We start from the raw sequence: 18,830 nt of genomic DNA on the forward strand, positions 1-18,830 counted from the left end.
TCGTGGCTTTCCTAAAGTTTTCTAAAATGGTCATTATTCGGAAGAGGTTTTGAGAATGTAAATATGGATATCTATGGTTACTGTAGTGTATAAATCTTTTTTTTTTTATTTTAATGCCAAAGTCATTCTTTCTCTGTCCTTAAGAGGCAAGGCTCTTATCTCGAATTGTAATGAGGCCCTGAATCGAAAAGGAAAATCGTCTCATTATTGGAGAAACATGGGTCTCAATCAGCTCGCTGTAGAGATGAGCTTTAAAAAACAGCCTGTCTGCAGCTCATGAATGCTGTAGACGCTGACATCCTGGCTCAGTCTATTGAGATGGAAATAGGAGTTGGCAGTGCTGTCAGTTCCTTTGACTTCTCCTGCAAGCAGAACTCGGGGCGTTGCTGAGTGCAGTTCATGAGAAGGGCTCAGCGTATCATCCTGCCCCATTGTTCCCTTCCAGCTCCTACAGCAAGAAAGACTGGGAAAAGAAGTGAAATGGCATGGAAAGGCCCAGAACAGTATGTCCCAGCAAAAGGCCCAATAGGCAGCACACAGCATAGGCAGGAAGGGAGACGGGTCCAAGAGAATCTGTCATTACACTACAGTAGGCTTTCCCTAGCCTTACCACAGTCCGCAAGGTCTGTAAGGGATCTGAAGCTATATGTACAATAACACAGAAACATCTATTTTTCTGGCCTTGAATGATAGCTTTTCAGTGCTGGGAAGCCTGCTAAGCCTTTGTACTGTAGTTGGATGTTCTTGCAGCTAACAGTTGTTGTGTGTACTTTGTGGTTACAGTAGCTTCCCTCTGTGTGAAGGAGGAAAAGGCAGTGAGACCAGCAGTGTGACTGTTTATTTGGCATGGTGATTTATTTCCAGAATGCCTTTGTACAGTGCATTTGTGTTTCTAAAACAAATGCTCTTATCTAACTAATGATTTCAGCAACTCTTGCTCAGCTTAACCGAGGGCTTCTATAAATGTATAAATGCTTCCTGTAATTACTTCAGATGCCAGAAAGCTCTCTGTGCTCATTCAGTGCAGTCTTGGCAGACTGGTGCCCCACTGTGTTCTTCTTAACCTCCGCAGTCTACTACAGGCCCGTGACTTGATCGAAATACAGAGTCTCGTCACGTGATCGTAACCTTGACCCAGTTTCTCCCTCCTTCCCGTGCGCCTGGGACCCCCCCCCTTCAATTTAATGAGCGTTCTTGATTCATACGTGAACGCCAAGCTCCCGCCAGCGGAGGCGTGGCAGGCTCATGCGGAGACGACCTCTTCCAGCAGGCCAAGGTGATGCTGCTGCAGACACGCCTGTGTCTTTCTCAGGCCTGCCCCCTGCTGGCTGTCACATCAGTTGCACTTTGTTTTTGTTCTGCTGTTTTTTTTTTTTTAATTCAATTCACTCCAGAATAGTAGAAAACACCACATAAGTGCAACATGAAGATTAAAGTTATAGTCACCACCAGCTATGCAGCTAATCAATTTGCATTGTTACAGCTGTGTCCTGTATTCCCCTTGGTCATGAGCGTGTGTCCAACTCATCCAAAGACACAGTATCACACTGCATTTGTTATTGGTTATCACACAGGCGTATTATTTGTCGAACCGCCTCTCTCTCTGTTTTTAATTACGTACAGATCCAAAAGGGCATCTGTGGGGCTCACAGCATTTTCTTGGCTCTGAGATGGAGTAAACATTTGTCAGTGGCTGGATGTTAACTCACACATGTGTTGCAGCAGTGTGTTGAAAAAAAGGGAAACTGCCCGACATTCACTGGTCCAGATGACATCATCTTTAGAAGGTTAATAGAATCAAGTGCCAGTTCCAAGCGCAGAGAGATGCTGCCGTTGCTCTCCTTGGGAGACGGATTAAAGGCTTAGCGGCTGCTTTGTTTAGATGTGATTGTGCCGTTTGTCTGTGGCTCCCTTTAAGTGAAATTTTATGCTGCAGGTCTGTTCACCTTTAAGAGAAATAAGTTTGTTTTTCTGCCATTTTGAAAGTGTGATCTGTGTTCTGAGTAGTTGGAGTGGGCCTTTGACTGTTGAGCTGCTGGAAGGGCTGGCTTGCATGTCTCGCAGTGTGAGTTGTCAGGTAGACAGGCAGATGGGGTGAAGACAGGCTTGTAGTTCACCATCTGGACAGTTGTCTGTTTCTTGGTTGTTCTCCCAAAGGACACCCACAGATGATGTAGGCCTAGAGGCAATTGCTTTGTATTTTTATGAAATTGTGTGATTAAAATGCTAATCCAGTGTACTAATTTCTCTGCTCAGCTCCATGAAAAGATGTAATGGCGTTTAAAATTAAAGGTGCCCTTTTTTAGCCTTAATGTGGTGATGTGTATCATGGAAATATCAAGCTGCAGATTCAGAAACAAATTTGAATTTTTAAAAAAAATCAGAATCTGTCCTTTATTGTTTGTTGGTGTTACGTGTCGTTTACATTGTGTCAGCGGTGTTTGGGATTTTGTGAGGGAAATTTTTCTTCTGAGGGAACCGACAGTCATGATGTAGGAGGACCTGTAATACTGAGGGTTCAAAATACAGGCCACATGTTTTAACATGACTGTCATTTTCCTCTGGGACCTGTAAGAACAGCACTTTGAGTAGGCTTTTGACTGTTGAGCTTTATCAAATGCTGGTTTGCATGTTTTCTACAGCTTGTGATAATTGAAAATCAATTATTTTTGTAACAGGACCCTTTCAAGGGCCTTTAGTGAAGCAGCAGCTGCTAAATCCCTTCTTTCAAAAGCTGTGAAAAAAGAAATGTGTTCAGTTGGTACACCTCTGATACCTTTTCTGCCGTGTGAAAGAGTGCGGCATGGGAGAACAAAAGACGCAGACGGTAGCATATCATTATAAAATGCATTAGCGGCACTCAGGAGACTCCTATTCCCTCTGCCTCAACATGTTGTTCAACTCACACAAAGAAATATTGCTGAGTGGGAAAATTTTCCCTGGCCTTGACAGAGAGAACATTGTTCCTATCCCAACAATTATCTGTGACAATCGAAGGTAATTGTGATACCTCTGACTATGTACTGAATGTGTTTTGATTTTTTCATTGTTGTTAAAGAAATACTGTTACTTTCCAAATATAAAAAACATTCTGGAGTATCCAGGGACATAGAAGCACTGTTCTGGATACTCCTTCTCATACTCTGTGTTTTCCGAATTTATCTACAAAAATATATGTTCAGCCAGCCTTTTAAACAGAAAGCAACCTATTAATTTCATAGTAGAAAAAATGAATGAAATAGGGACAGTAAGCCTTGAAGAATCATTTGATAATGATGGTTTCCTGAAAGAGTTTTATTTTCTCTACTGCTCTACCATATGACGTGCTCTTCCACAGAAAACCATGGCTGTGCAGTTGATAATATCTATCAGACCCCAACAGTCCTCTGGTTAAATGATCTCTCCTCTTTTCTATATTCTCTGAACATAGGGGGCAGAGTCAAAGCGTTCCTCGTTGGATTTATTGTGCTTTGTACCCCTCTTCTCTGAATGAGTCTAGGTTTAATTCCTTTTGGCTGGTGTCGTGTAAACACTTCTTAATGTGTGTTATACAGCTTTAGAGATCTCTTTCATCTCTCACGTGTAAGTTCGTGACCTTCTGTTTCTACACTGTGAATTGTAACGGAAACCTGTGATGTTTCAAATATAAAACAACGTGTGTATATCTGTTTTTTACCATCCATATCATTTCTATGAAAGAATGGACTATCAAGGAAGATTACCATTATATGAAACAGTCATCTCAGTATGAATTTGATCTACGCTGATGACTTCCCTTTTTAAATATTGATCCACCGTACTTTACAGTGCCATCTTGTGGAAAAACATGTAACGCTGTACTGGCTGGTACCAAATGTACTATGGGGAACATAACCTGTGTTTAGAGAATATTTCTGATTTTATAGTTAAGACATTCTGTGACACACCGTTCTGTCTTTTTTATTCCCTCACAGAATAACTATCTTGTGTTTATGGCTGAGCTTTTCTGGTGGTTTGAAGTGGTAAAGCCATCCTTTGTGCAACCTCGAGTTTTAGACACTGAAGGTAAGCGTTGCAGAGAAAAGAGATGTGCTTATTTTATTCCAGGCACTGGATTGTATGAGATATGCTTTGCTCTCCAGACCGTTAACAGTGGTTGTCTGAGTAGATCTCTACAATATGTTTGCCTGTTGTCAGCAGCAGAACCAGCCCCCTCTTTGAAAAACATGCCCACGGTGCCCATATCCAATGTCACCAAGCGAAGCTTTATGGAGAAACCTCCCAGTCCAGACCGGCCCAGGTTCACTTCTCTTCTTTTATCTTTAGTCTTCATGATTTGTTTACCTTTAATTTAAAGTTTACTTGAAGTTTATCAGAAAATGTGGTCTTTTTAGGCTTTAGCAGAGTTGGAATGGGTTTTTGTTGCTTTGCAATACATGTTATGAAAGGAAAAGACTTACTAGTTAGGTTTTAGTATTAGTCGGAACATATTTTGTGGTGTCCTTTTTGTTGGTACTGTATTGTATTAATATTGTTATTGTATTAATTCTGTATCATTTTTGTCCTATTTTTTCATCTGTACAGTCTGCCTCTCAGGCCACAACCTCAGACTTCCACTTCAGGTAGTGTATTCTTAGGGTGGTGATTTCAGTATTTATATGTGGCATTTATTATTTTTTATTCCTTTTGTAATATGTTGTTATTCTTTCATAATGGTGTGCGTGATCTGTGGCTTAAAGTCTGTTTGTTTTTATTTCAGGTGTAATGAAACGATCAACCTCATTGTCTTTTGTGGACAGCTGTGTGGGGACTTGGCCCAAGGAAAAACGGTCAGTACATCAGTGCTGTTAGCCTGTGAGAGTCACTTCATGCTGTATTCAGATCTGAGAAGTGAACCAAAATATTATGTAAGGGTGTTGATACAGAATACAGAATGCCTTTATTGTCATTGTATTAAAATACAATGAAATTGCAGTGCTGCTCTCGTAAGGTGCATTCATAAAACACACAGTAAAACACATTCACTCAATAAATACTTCACTTAAACTCATTTACCCAATAAAAGCTCATTAGAAAAATAAATAAATAATAATAACGTAATGAATGATAAAATACATAAATAATTTAAATAATTTGAATATGTGTGTAGATAAATAAATTAATAATTAATACATTGATGATAAAACACATTGAAATGGTGATTCCCTTACAATATTTGGATCTTTGTAGGTCCTCAGCTCACGGAGTGTCCTTTGACATCCCTTTTGATAAAACAAACACCAGCCAGACGGCTACACCCCCCGCTCGGGGGATGACCAGGTCCATCAGCACAGATGGGCTGGGATTCAAGGTCAACCACATGCCCAGGAACATGAAGAGAAACCTGTCCTTCCAGCCCGTTAATGGGCAGAGCGACAAAGGGGGCATCGAAGAGGAGGGATGTCCAGAGAGCCTAGCCTGGCCTGAGGCTGTTGCCTCCAGGGGCCAGAGGGGTCTCTCAAATGGACCGGCTCAGGACGAGCATGGCAAACTCCCAGCCACCCCCAGCATTGAGGAGGCCCTGCAAATCATCCACAATTTGGAGAAACCTCACGACAGCCTTCAGGCGGAGGGGATTAACAACGGGTTCTTCCTCCACAGTCAGGGCAGGGATAGCTCGGCTTCCAGGGCCAGGTCAGACGATGCCGATTTGGATTCCGTGTCGGAATCAAAAGGAGCCATGAGCGCAGACACGACAGTGGACACGGGGATCCACGTGAGGACGGAGGACATCCAGGAGACCCTGGACGAGGATTCGTCCCTGAGGGACTGCACGATGAGCATGGAACTGGACATGGACCAAGACTACGAGCTGAGGGCCTGCAACCCCCACGAGATGACCAGCCCCTGCCCCAGCTCGGTCAGTGGCAAGTCCCACCCAAGCCCCGGCGCGGCCTCCCCCAGCCCCGGCGTCCGGATGACCAGCTTCGCCGAGCAGAAGTTCCGGAAGCTGAACCACTTCGAGGGGAAGAGCAGCGGCAGCAGCTCGCAGAAAACCACGCCGGAGAGCTCCGAGCTCAACATCCCGCACGTGGTGTCCTGGGCCCTGACGCCCGAGGAGAGCCCCGTCCACCAGGTGCCCAAGGACCCTGCCCAGATGATGGCGTCAGAGATGGTGCAGCTGCGGATGAAGCTGGAGGAGAAGCGGCGGGCCATTGAGGCGCAGAAGAAGAAGGTGGAGGCAGCCTTCACCCGGCACAGGCAGAGGATGGGCAGGACGGCCTTCCTCACCGTGGTGAAGAAGAAGGGTGACGGCACCTCGCCGTTCAGGGAGGAGGCTTCTGGGTCTGAGGACGACAAGCCGGAGCCCGCCGACTCCCATGCCGTCAAGATGGCGGACGACAGCAACCTCCGGCCCGAGAAGAGCAAACTGGACACGCCGGATGGCCAGGCCAGGTGGCTGAAGTCGCCCAGCGACGAGAGCTTCGGGGAGGCGGACCTTCTGGAGTACACCAAGTCCATCGAGAAGCTGAACGCCTCGCTCAACTTCCTGCAGACGGAGATGCAGAGGCTGGCCCAACAGCAGGAGGTCATCATGCAGATGAGGGAGCAGCAGCAGTCCTGGGTCATCCCCGCCCCCCAGCCATCCCCGCAGAAGCAGGTGCGCGACCTCCGCACCGCCACGCGCTCTGCGGGCTCGCTGTCGCCGGCGGAGTCCCCGCGCACCTCCCACCGGTCGCCCACCAGCATCAAGAGGAAGTCGGCCTCCTTCCACTCCAAAACCCCAAGAACCCCAAGGCCCAGCGAGCTGAAGATCAGCCCTTTTAGCCGGGTCCTCACTGTCCCGCAGTCTGTGGACAGCCTGCCACGCCTACGCAGATTCTCCCCCTGCCAGTCCCAGGTCAGCGCCTTCACCTATCTGGGGACTGAGTACAAGCCCCCCGCAGAGGGCGAGGCCGCAGAGAAGGACGGGACACAGGAACCTTGCTCTGAACCAGAGCCCAAACCCTCCGCCCTGGAGGAAGCCCCCGAGAAGGGCGTGGCCGCAAAGCCACCGGCCTCCACAGCCAAAGAGACGCGGCAGAAGACGGAGGAGAGCGTCGAAGAAGTGAGCGCCAAGGAGGAGAAGGAGGAGAATGTGAAGGAGATGAAGCTGGTGGAATCCACTGTGTCTGAGGTGCTGTCCCAGCCAATCACGGAGACGTTTACGGTCACTCCAACTGAAGTCGTGACCCACAGCAACAGGAACTTGATAGAGGTGCCGTTATCCGTGCTGAAGCCCCTGGACGGACAGATGCTTTCAGAGAGTAGCGATGTAGATGGAGGTGGAGACATCAATGAAGATGATCAGAAGATGTGCTGTGGTTTTTTCTTCAAGGTTAGAATAGATCCATTCCTTTACAATGTGATGTGATGAGTGAATGTTATATATATTTGACAAAATGATTCCTTTCAAAGTAGTAGATGCAATTTTATGGATGCAATGTTATGTTAGGCAATAGTTTTTATAATGTGTATTTTAGTTTGTCTAATAGTGTGGCTATTGTGAAGTGTTGTGTTGGCAAAAATAAGAGCTCCATCCATGAGATCCTTGCCCTAGTTTCATGACAGTGCAATTTGTGTAAATTCCCATGGCTTTACCACATTTGCTTTTTTTAGGTATGTAAAGGTTTAAATATTCTCCAACAGATGATGATGGTTGTGTATGTAGGCCAAAGCAGGAGGCAGTCAGCACCCGCTGCAAGATGGGTAGTCTGCAGAGTTTAAATTTGGGTCAGAAATCCATGTCTGATAAAAAATAGATTTGAAGTTATGCAGATGTTTTGAGTTTGAATAAAATGTTATTATACATGGTAAGGGTTGCCAATTTAAAAGCAAAAACATCAGGGGTCATACTTTTAGTCCCACATTGACTCCACTAATCATAGCAGAATAGGCTTGATATGGAATGAGATGTTGTGACACTATGTCCCGGGGCCCTGTTACCCATGATTGTGCGTCGTCTCCAGGACGACCTGAAGGGAGAGGACAACATGGCAGTGAAGCGGGCAGCACTGCTGGAGAAGAGATTGAGGAGAGAGAGGGAGACGCAGCAGAGGAAGCAGCAAATGGAGGCTGAGCTGGAACAGAAGAAGGAAGAGGCGAGGTGAGTTCCTGCCCCTTCCCTCTTTTTGAGGCTGCTCTCTGCATATAAGATCAGGCATAATTAAATACCAGTTAACATTGGAAATTACACTAAAGTAAGTATGAAAAGCTGTAATGGGCATAACTGAAATAACTGAAAAGAGAACCACAGAGAAAAACATCCATACCTGAAATGCAATTTATTTAGAAACAGCAGCCTGTAAATGAAATGCTTCTCCTCTCTTTCACCTGTAAATTTCACTTTTTTTTTTTTAATGTTTTTAAAAAAAAAATTAAAATTTTTTAAAGGTTGAAAGCAGAGGAGGAGCGTCAGAAGAAAGAGGAGGATAAGGCTCGCAGGGAGTTCATCAAGCAGGAGTACCTCCGCAGGAAGCAGCTGAAACTGATGGAGGACATGGACACCGTCATCAAGCCCCGCTCTGCCAGCACCAAGCAGAAGAAACCCCGCCCCAAGTCCATACACAGGGACATCGTGGAGTCTCCCAAAACCCCTGCCAGGGCGGCGGAAGGTAACCCCCGGGGCAATGCTCGGCAAGGAGTCTGTTCCCCTGGCGCCAGCTTTGCTTTGTGCAACCTGCAACCTTCCTTCTGCAGCTCTCATGGCTATTCCTGCACTCCTTACAGCCTGGCATCAGGCCTGTGCGCTTACTCTGAGCATGCTGATTGCTAACTTTACAGCTCCTATATCAATCTGTTTATCCCTCATTAAGCTGGCAATTCACCGCTTTGAAAACAGTGCTTTTCCTCTAATTTGCTTGAACTAACACCCGTCTTATTCTCGCTACTAATGAAATGAAATGTCCACTGTGCTTGCAAATCTTTAGATATTTTACTTGGTTTTTGGCCTTTGCATATAGTGCAAGTTGTGTTCACAATGTAGGTTGGGTGCAAAATTACCCTATTTTTAAATCCAATTAAAAGTAAGAAACATTCTTGCAGGGTACTGTATACTGAAGGAAATGGAGCGATCAAATTAAGTTAAAATTCGTGTCAATAGTGGAGGAGTGCATACATCTGAAAACGCTGCCACTGTGAGCTGTAGCAAGTTGCATAGGTGTGTACAAAGTGATGTGAACAGGCTCGTTGTTGTGGGTGTAACAGTTCGTTTTGTGCCAACTTGTGTTTCGCATCCAGGTTCACGACCCCGTGTTTTTTCAGTCTCCAGTCTGTCTCTGGCTTCCCTCAACTTGGGAGACAATGAAAGCGTGCAGTCAGAGAAGAGGACGCCCAGGTAAGAGCACCATCCCACACCCACACACACACACACACACACACCTCCCGCATCACTGTCACGCTGTCTTAATGAGGAAATCTGTGTGCAGTGCATAATACTCAGAACACTAATTTGCTCAGCTCAGCAGGTCTATCAGGTTCAGAGCATTGTGATGTGGGTGTGTACATTTCAAGTTGCCGTATAAATGGTACACATATTTAACATTATTTTCTTCCTTTCACTCAAGTCTAATGCTTGCAAAGCTGTAAGTCAAAGTTGGTAAAGACATTACATAAAGAGAATTACACAAATGTTTCACAAGTACATCATACAGATCGATGTTGCACTACAATCCATGGTGCAGCACAGCTTAATCTCCAATTTGTTTTTTGTTCTGTGGAAGTCTTTGGAAAATCTTTGAAATGGGTGTGTGCAGTTTAGTCATGTCAAAGGATGTCAGACCTTTTTAAAGAGCGTTAGTGAGTCTTCCTGTATAGTCTGTGTTCTGTTCTCTTCTTTGGGAAAGTTGAAAAATAAAATGCACATTGTGTTGAAAGAGGAGAACAATGGAAAAATTGTATTTATCTATCTATCTCGCTATCCATCTAGATAAATAAGTAGACATATACACACAGTGGCCTCCAGATATACATGGTGTTTCTCTGTATTTAGTAATATTAAAATTGTACACATTTTCATTTGCAAAATGTTTTCAGTTGCAAGAAGTACTATCTGTTCCTTATGGTTTTGTTTCAAATTGTTATGGGTATATAAAATGTGGAGGCCACTTTATGTATGAAAACACATCTTAAAATACCATATTGAAATAGACACCTAGCCACTTGCATAAGTCCGTTATTCTCATAGTATGTGCTCCTTTGTTTACCTGTGGTGCTTGAATCTGAAATTTGACTCGCCAGTGCTTGACCAGTATGTGCTGCTGGTCAATGTGTCACCATCAACTGAATGTTTGTTTAATTACCTTTAATTATCCTCACTGAGCTTCTTGTCATCCCTGACTTGCCCACTCAGAACTACAAGCCTGATACTCTCTGCTCTCTAGATCATTTTCTGTCTGTCTTTCCTATTCTTATTGTCCGCCTTCACTTTCCGGAATTTTCAGAAGCAGTAATTTAGCCTCTGGCAGCCTATACCTCTTTTTGAATGCTACCAAAGCGAAAAGGTCAAGGTTAGTCTACATGTAGTATGGGTATAAGTCACTTCCCCTTCCCCACTCCTTCGCCTGTCTCCATGGAGGGACACGTCCATGCCTCAATGTCAATATGCTGAGCTACAATTGGGCCCAGGACAAACAGCATTTTTCTTTTTTTGTAAAAACCTACACACATTTTCCAGGTAAACATTTGTAATAGGGATATTTTTAAAATATGAGTATGTTCTCACTTGCCAGATTCACAAAAAAATCATATTTTGGTTTGATACCTCAACAAGTAATACAAAATAATAAGCTCAATATAGTGGCACCATATGATTAATGTTGCTTCTGCACCTGTTGTTCATCTGATGCTTAACTAACAAACTGTGTGCTTTTCATCACACCTCCCCTGTACTGTGGCGGGCTTCACTGGACTTGCTTGCAGTGCTTGTACTGCTTCTTACCCAGTATCATTTCCCAAAAGGCAAATGAATGAATGAAAGAACTGGCCTATGCACCTGCTTGCTTTCAGTGTATTTACAAGCGCAATACATCTGGCCAGGGGTGACGTTGATGTCATAATAGCCAAATAATTATTAGATTGTGATAATGTGATCATTAGATGATGATTATTATTATAGCTATTTTCTTTTGTTAAGCATGGGTACCAGGCTGGTGGCTTCACAAAGCTGTGTATCATCCTTGCAGAACTTTATCTGAGCAATGAAAAGCTAACGTGAGGAGCAGCGGTACTGGTCACTGTATAACTGTAACTGTCCCATCAGACCTGGCTCTGCGGACGGATTTCTGTCTCCTTGTCGAACCGGCAGCCGCAACGGAGAGAAGGACTGGGAGAACGGCTCCACAACATCATCTGTGGCATCCAACACGGAATACACAGGTAAGGGCTGTCACAAGAGGTCGGCTCTTTACTTTGGCTGTCACGTTCTTTCATAGTAAAACCAAGCTTGATTGTGACCCTCACTTGCAGTCAGGTCATATTGATGAAATGTTTTCACTTTCAGTGGATCACGCGTAAAGTTACCGTAACGTTCTGCACAAGACCGTAAAATACTGTTCAAACAAAGCTGACTCATCATCTGTTTAAGCAGCTGTGCACTGTCATGTTTCTTAAGAAAGAAGGGCAGACAAGATAAGTTGTCTAACAGAAAGTGGAGTCATTTTTGCATAGAGGTGTGAGAGCAACGTTTCCAGAATGCACATCATTACAGCAGAGCGAATCTTTGTTTTGTGAGTAAACAAACTGAATGGTGAAACGGAATGATTTCACTGTTCCCTTTCAGGCCCAAAGCTCTACAAGGAGCCGAGCGCCAAGTCTAACAAGCATATAATCCAGAACGCCCTGGCCCACTGCTGTCTGGCTGGCAAGGTGAACGAAGCTCAGAAGAATAAGATACTAGAGGTAAGAGGTCACTGATTCTAATTTGACCCCAAAACATACTCTTATTGCCTTCACCAAATTGTAAATGTACAATACAGTTTTTAACCATATCCAGGTGTGAGGGCTTTGGGGTTACCTTAGGTTGGAGCCTGCAGGCTGCTTTAAGAATGAGACTGTTTTTGTTTAAAACAAAATAATCAGGCATGTTTAATGGTTTAATTTAATTTTATTTTATTTGTATAAAGTTCGGAATGTCCAGTGCTTTTTCTCTTTTTTTCTCCCAATTTGGAATGCCCAATAATGTCTGACTGCTGCTTATCTCTGAAACCATCATTAACAATCTGGGAGAACGCAGACAAACATGTGCTCTCATCCAAAACACATGTCATGTCCACCTTCTTCAAATCATCTGCTGCTTCTTTTCATACTGCAGTCCTCATGCCATACTTGCACAGACATGAGTCTAGGGCGGCAGTGTAGCATAGTGGTTAAAGAGCAGGACTCGTAACCGAAAGGTTGCCGGTTCAATCCCCGCTGGGACACTGCTGCTGTACCCTTGGGCAAGGTACTTAACCCACAGTTGCCTCAGTAAATATCCAGCTGTATAAATGGATAACATTGTAAAGAACTGTAACCTATGTAAGTCGCTTTGGATAAAAGCGTCTGCCAAATGAATAAATGTAAATGTAAATGTCAGGAAGACACTTAATGTGCAGCTTTTTATGGGCAAACTGTGGGCATGTCATTTACCAGCAGGGGTCAGTGGTGTGCAGCAGGACAGACAAAAGCTGGCCAATCTATCCGCCCCTATGTCTGGCATAATGAAGCTAATTCATTCCCCTGCTGTGGCTGTCGTCGGCTGATGATACAGCTGGGATCCCAGGGCATAAAGCTTATTTTACATAATTATTGCTATTGCCGGTTCAAGTGGATAGAGTACAATGATCCATCTAGGTTGGACATTAGTAAGCAAGTGGATTTTTTCATCTATTAGCTGGTTCATTAAACCTTTAGAACCTTATAAACAGCTGTATGAGACAGAGTTTATTTTGAGTAATTCTAATCATATGTAGATCATATAGTAACTTAACTAAAATAAATGAAGCAGGTTTACAATATTTAGGGGTACCATGTCTCCTTTTTTAATGTTTGCTTCATTTTTGTTTGCTTCGGTTTGTCCACAGGAAATGGAGAAATCGGAGGCCAACAACTTCCTGATCCTCTTCCGAGACTCAGGCTGCCAGTTCCGGTCTCTGTACACATACTGCCCTGAGATGGAGGAGATCACCAAGCTGGCGGGCATCGGTCCCAAGACCATCACCAGCAAGATGATAGACGGCCTGTACAAGTACAACTCGGACAGGAAGCAGTTCAGCCACATCCCCGCCAAGACCATGTCAGCCAGCGTCGACGCCATCACCATCCACAGCCACCTGTGGCAGACCAAGAAACCCGCAACACCCAAAAAAGTGTTACCCAGCAAGTCCTAGTAAAGAGAACCATGTCTTTTTTTTTTTTTTCTCAAAACATTCACGTTAAATTTGCACTTCACTGTACATATCCATGTGGACTTGGCACCTGCAATGCCAACAAATGAAAACATACTCCTTTTGCAGCAGCTTTCCTCTTAATCTTCCTTTTTTCTCCCAGTTTCAACTGGACACAGAACTCTGCTGATATTATGCACAACTGGAATGTAAAACACTATTTAAGAGTATTTAATGGAGATCACTAATGTGTTTAGTACAAGAGATCGTTGAATCTTTTGAGTTATTTTATTACAGCACGTGTGTGTGTATGTGGTTTTGTATGTGCCAAAAGAAAAAGGATGCCATGACGTTTTGATCTGGTACACTGAAGCACTGAATGTTATTCATCTGTATAGATTGAATTTGCGTATCTGTTTAACATTTGTGGCCTTATGCTTGTTTGATTTTTTTGTACGTGAGCACCACAAGGTGCTTGTAAAGTTATTCATGAGAGGCTTTAGTATGCAGGTGAAGCTTTTTGTCTTTTGCTAAGTTTGAAATAGTATCCAGTTTGTTTGCATAAGGTGTGAACCACAAAGGGCAACATGTACTGAGGAAATTGCCTTTAATGAGCATCACGAATAGGGCTGCCATTGCTTGGAAAGAATGCGTAACGGTAACCCACTATGTATCCCAAGAACTCAAACTTGCTGGAAAGTGCCAAAGTAGCATCCCTCATTTTTTGTGATCTATATTTTGGTCCTACTTTACATTAAGTGGCCTTATTTACACTGTTTAGATATAGTGATACTGCTGTGTACATAGTACACATGGTTGCATAGTACTTCCAGCAGTTAAATCTGTTTGTTGCTTGCATAAATACAGCTCCATAACAACTACCCTGTGTAATATATGTACACAGTAGTATCTCTGTAGTTACAGTGTAAATATAGAAAGCGTTAGGGTCACAGTGTGAAGTGGGACTTATGTTTTAATAAGGGTTATAAAATCATGTTATCAACATCCTTTCACCAGAGGCTTCTATAGTAAATGATCTTGATGAGTAAAAAGTAGTTTGTTTACAGTTTCATTTGACTCAAATTGAATGGATCAGAGAAGCTTGAAGCATTTATCAAAAATGCCAGTACATTTTTAATGAATATGAATATTATGGATAGAAGTAAAATCATAGTACATTTATTTACTGATGAATATCAATATTAAGTATTGAACTAAAATAAAATGTGAATACAGAATTGATTCCCCATTTAAAATGGTAGAGCAATTAAATGTGGTCATGCCACAGTGGTCAGATAAACAGTGCTGTCTATAGTTCAGATTCCATTGAATTAGTGTAGACATTTCACTGTGATTCCCAGAAACAGTGCAAAATCCTTCCAAACAACTGATTTTTAAGGCTCTGTTAACTCCTTTCCAGTGCTTCTTGTTAGAATTCCATATTAGAATGTACTTCTGCAGGGCTGTATGTATCAAAGCTGTGTTTTCTTTGTCATTGAATAGGAAAATGTCATTTGTTTTTTTTGTCATTTGTTTTCATTTGTGCTCTGTGTATATTTTAGCATATAATGTATTTTGTTTGTAAAGACATTTGTCATGAACAGTTTTCATGTATGCAGAATTTTTTTCATTGCATGGTCTTCTAGAGAAGATTTTAATGACATGGAGGGTAAAACAAAAACATGGGGTACAACACAGAACAGTAGCTTGAAAGCTCCTGAAAGCAAACATCTCACGCCACGTCTAAAAGGTAGATGGCTTATTTTTTAAAAATCATATAAATATTTCTCGGTTTCCACCAGGGTTTCTGCTAGGATTTTTTCTTGCTGGTCCGGTGACCGGGAAGAATTTATTTTACCGGACAAATTTGAACCTTACCGGTCACGTTTCAGTAACAGTCTATGTTACAAACACAAATATAATGTACACCTAGGTTGATGAAAGAATGACAACAACCTCAAATCAGACTATTTAATGAACAGTAATGACAAACAGTAACGATTGAGCAAAACCTCAACATTAGCCGCTAAAATGTAGGCTATTACGAATCTGTAACCTGTAACATCTGTATCCTGTTTTTTAAAAAAAAAAGGCTAGGCCTGCATGGCATCAAATGTAGCCTGTAGGCTACCAGGTAACATTATATTTTCTTTTTTTCATTGCGGCAAAGTCCTCTGCTGCCGACTTGAAGTTAAACGTGTCCAATGTGTCTTTGCAGCTTGCAATGCGCATAAGCCGCGTCACTCTCTCTTTCTCCAGATGACTTCGCAGCACAGTCTTGATTTGATTCTGCAGAGAGAGGCCCCTCTCTGCTGGCACGCTTGACACGGGCAGAACACGGGCAATTTTAGCCAGTGTAGCCCAGTCATGGTACAGCTCGCTGAACTCATAAATAAGCACGTTTCGCTGTTAAAATACAAATGTCCTGTTTAGGGATAGCCTTCGTTATAGCTACGTTTTGTATGAGCATTATTACTGGACATCTTGACTGGCAAGTTTTTAATTTATCCATGGGTACCATGGGTTCCACCAGCAGGGCTCACCTCTCAATATACTTTACCGAAACATGACTGTTTGGGGAAAAAAGTGACATAATTCTTAATATTGTCTCAGAGACTTGTAGTATGGAATTGTTGTTCCTGTACATGTTTACATTGTATGAAACAGTTCAGTTCTTATCTTGTCATTTAACAAGAATGGGAACCCAAAGTCATTTGAATTAAAAGAAATGATGTTGGCTTATTCATATTCACTGCATGATCCAAAGGTTATTAATATGTAGTATTTAAAAAAAAATACAGTTGTGCAAGCTGACAGCATAAAGGGATGAAACAGCATCTACACTCTGTAGACATGACAACCCCATGTTAAAAAAGAAGACATTGAAAATGAAAGCAAATATTGATGGACTATTTCATTTTTAACAGATTATAGATATATTCCAACAAATCGCTACCAGAGGGACTATTCAAATGGAGCAATCTATGAATTGCCAGGTATATTTTGCCAAGCATTCATGTGGTCTTTTGAAATCAGTCACCATTCTGTTCAAGGAATTGGTGCCAAGTCCTACATTATAAATAGCCCGATATATATCTCTGAAATGGTTACATTTTTCACAAATTCTCAAAAAATTTAAATGTTATTTTTAATGCATTCATTAATAAAAAATTTCAAAACGATGCTTAAATGGGTTATGCTACACTGCGCAAATTGTGTTGGTGAGGCTACATTGTGCAGGTATTGTAGTGAAACTTATTCCTATTCTTTTTTTATTACAAAATAAAGAATGTCACTCTTTTTAGAGGCTAGCCATTAAGTCTTATCTACTTCTGAATTTAAAAATTAAGTGCTATTTTTCTTTACCAACTATTGTGAATAGTTATTGGCTTGCCTTTACGCCAGAAACGTCCATGGTAAATCAACATTAACTGGGACCCCCCTACACACTTAAGGCAGAATAAGATTAACATTCATTGCATATATTGATAGGGGACGTGTCTTAGATATTAGTGTGAACACCTTTCTTTCTTCTTTTACACTGTTGCATTATTCAGCCATTCATAGTATTGCGGGTTACAAGAAAATACCTTATGCAGGTAGCAGATTTGAATGTCTGCTTCAATCATACACATACACACACTGGTGCTTTCACGGGGGGTATTTGTATAGAATTGCCAATGTGAGCAATTGTATGTGTTCCGAAAATAAAATATATATATCAGCTGTAACTTTTGGTATTGAAGCCTTTTGGGTTTCACTGTGTAGAGGAGGTGTTATTGTAGGACGGCTGTTATAGTTGTCTTATTTGGCTGTTGAAAGCCAAGATGAATAGTTATTTAATTGCAAATGGGTACTGTTGAACATTGTACAGTGTGCTGTGAGCTAACCTGTCCACCATGATGAAGCATTGCTTCCATTTTTTTCAGACGCTGTGCTGTCATATATTGTCAACATATTGCTGAAGTATCATGTAGGCTTTTTTTTTCTTTTGCATCAAATAAAATGAAGCATGGCCTCAAAGGTACTTGGTGTTATCATAGCAATTAAAAGCATCTGCCAAGATGAAAACGACAAACTTCAAAATAAAAATCACTTTTTTATGATTAAACTCTCCAATTTATGACCACCCCAAAACAGGATGAATAGGTTCTTTGGAATTTCACTGTGAAAACATCAGTATGAAATATTGCACATACACATTTTTACAGTAGTTTTTTTCTTCACATAGCAGAAAAACATTTCTAAATCCAGTTTGTGTGGATCACACATCAATTAGTTTATTTGTAGCATGCTATTTCCCTGATATGTAAATACCATTTTTAGTTTGACTCCCTCAGTGTAAGAACCTGTCAACTGAGGTCTTTACAGTTAACCATGAATTATATCACTATGGCTTATAGCCCTCTTCAGTAGTAGTCGTGGCATTTTGTCTCCTGTATTGTGATGTCAAAGAGACCACTGATCTGAATCAGTGGTCCTAAACAAAGACCATTTGTTTTAGAATAGAAGAGTGGTAGACTGTGCTTCTCTCATGTATTTACAATTCATCTGACAAACCCACCCTGTTAAAAGCACAATGAATGAATGTTTTGCACCTATGTAACTAATAACGAGCCAAAGTGAATTACCATTCTCTTCTGGGTATTTTTACAGTAACTACTGCCAATTATTCATAAATTTCTTAAATTAATCCCAAGCAAGGCAACTGTAGTAGTAGTAATAATAATACATTATACAAGATCCAAAGTGTGAGGTGTCATGAAGTATGAATATAATTGGAGGTTGTGGCTGATGGGAGACCTGGTACAGGACTATGGTATTCAAGTTATTTTTCTTGTGGAGTTGGTGGAATTCTATTACTTTGAGTATCTACTGTTAATTGGGATAGTTATGTTGACTGTAGGTGCTAAAAAATTATTGAATTTCTGTCTACCTGAAGAGATATGTTTTAATGGTTGTTGGTACTTTACCATATACCACTGAATAAGCTTTGCAAAGTCGCTGTAGATACTATACCAAAATATTCACCCCTCTCACATGGCTACATTCTGTATCTCCCCTTAAACAACAAGCAATGCCCCTATTTTCATATCAGAAAAATATTAACAATGCCCAGTGCAATGAAGGGACAAAAACAGGCTGAAAATACATTAAACAACAGAAAACCTTAGCATACAATATCTTAGAAATGTACTCTAGTAGTTGTGTACCATTCCTCCCCTCTAATTCGTCAGTAATGATCACAGAGATGAATGATTCTCTGTAAACCAAGCAGTAGTAGGCACATCTCAATGCATTCAGAAATCCTATATCCTTATGCTCATTTGATCCTTATGATAGCATATCATAGCTTTTCTTTTCTTCATGGGGCAAGCAATCACACTGCCACGCCAGTCCACAGAAGAACACATTAAATTGCACAGTCTGCAATTGTTGGACAGGGTCACAAAGGCTGCTTAGCTTGCT

The 18,830-nt window shown here is 41.9% G+C and overlaps 1 protein-coding gene across 7 annotated transcripts in view; it reads left to right on the plus strand.

The window, feature by feature from the left end:
* The window catches only part of camsap2a (calmodulin regulated spectrin-associated protein family, member 2a), a 44,333-nt gene extending 29,959 nt beyond the window's left edge, over positions 1 to 14,374 (plus strand). For 2 of the 7 annotated variants that reach the window (XM_036520808.1, XM_036520812.1), the window contains 12 exons: positions 3,954 to 4,044; positions 4,177 to 4,279; positions 4,564 to 4,601; positions 4,739 to 4,808; positions 5,209 to 7,336; positions 7,968 to 8,104; positions 8,392 to 8,612; positions 9,238 to 9,334; positions 10,440 to 10,505; positions 11,258 to 11,373; positions 11,777 to 11,895; positions 13,059 to 14,374. In XM_036520808.1, the coding sequence (XP_036376701.1) occupies positions 3,954 to 4,044; positions 4,177 to 4,279; positions 4,564 to 4,601; positions 4,739 to 4,808; positions 5,209 to 7,336; positions 7,968 to 8,104; positions 8,392 to 8,612; positions 9,238 to 9,334; positions 10,440 to 10,505; positions 11,258 to 11,373; positions 11,777 to 11,895; positions 13,059 to 13,364 (3,492 nt within the window). In that variant the 3' untranslated portion in view covers positions 13,365 to 14,374. The remainder of the gene's footprint in view (positions 1 to 3,953; positions 4,045 to 4,176; positions 4,280 to 4,563; positions 4,602 to 4,738; positions 4,809 to 5,208; positions 7,337 to 7,967; positions 8,105 to 8,391; positions 8,613 to 9,237; positions 9,335 to 10,439; positions 10,506 to 11,257; positions 11,374 to 11,776; positions 11,896 to 13,058) is intronic. The other 5 variants (XM_036520814.1, XM_036520815.1, XM_036520811.1 and 2 more) reach the window with 4 other exon arrangements.
* Positions 14,375 to 18,830: the final 4,456 nt, after the last annotated feature.

Source organism: Megalops cyprinoides, chromosome 2, assembly GCF_013368585.1.
Source record: "Megalops cyprinoides isolate fMegCyp1 chromosome 2, fMegCyp1.pri, whole genome shotgun sequence".
In the NCBI taxonomy this organism is placed as follows: domain Eukaryota; kingdom Metazoa; phylum Chordata; class Actinopteri; order Elopiformes; family Megalopidae; genus Megalops; species Megalops cyprinoides.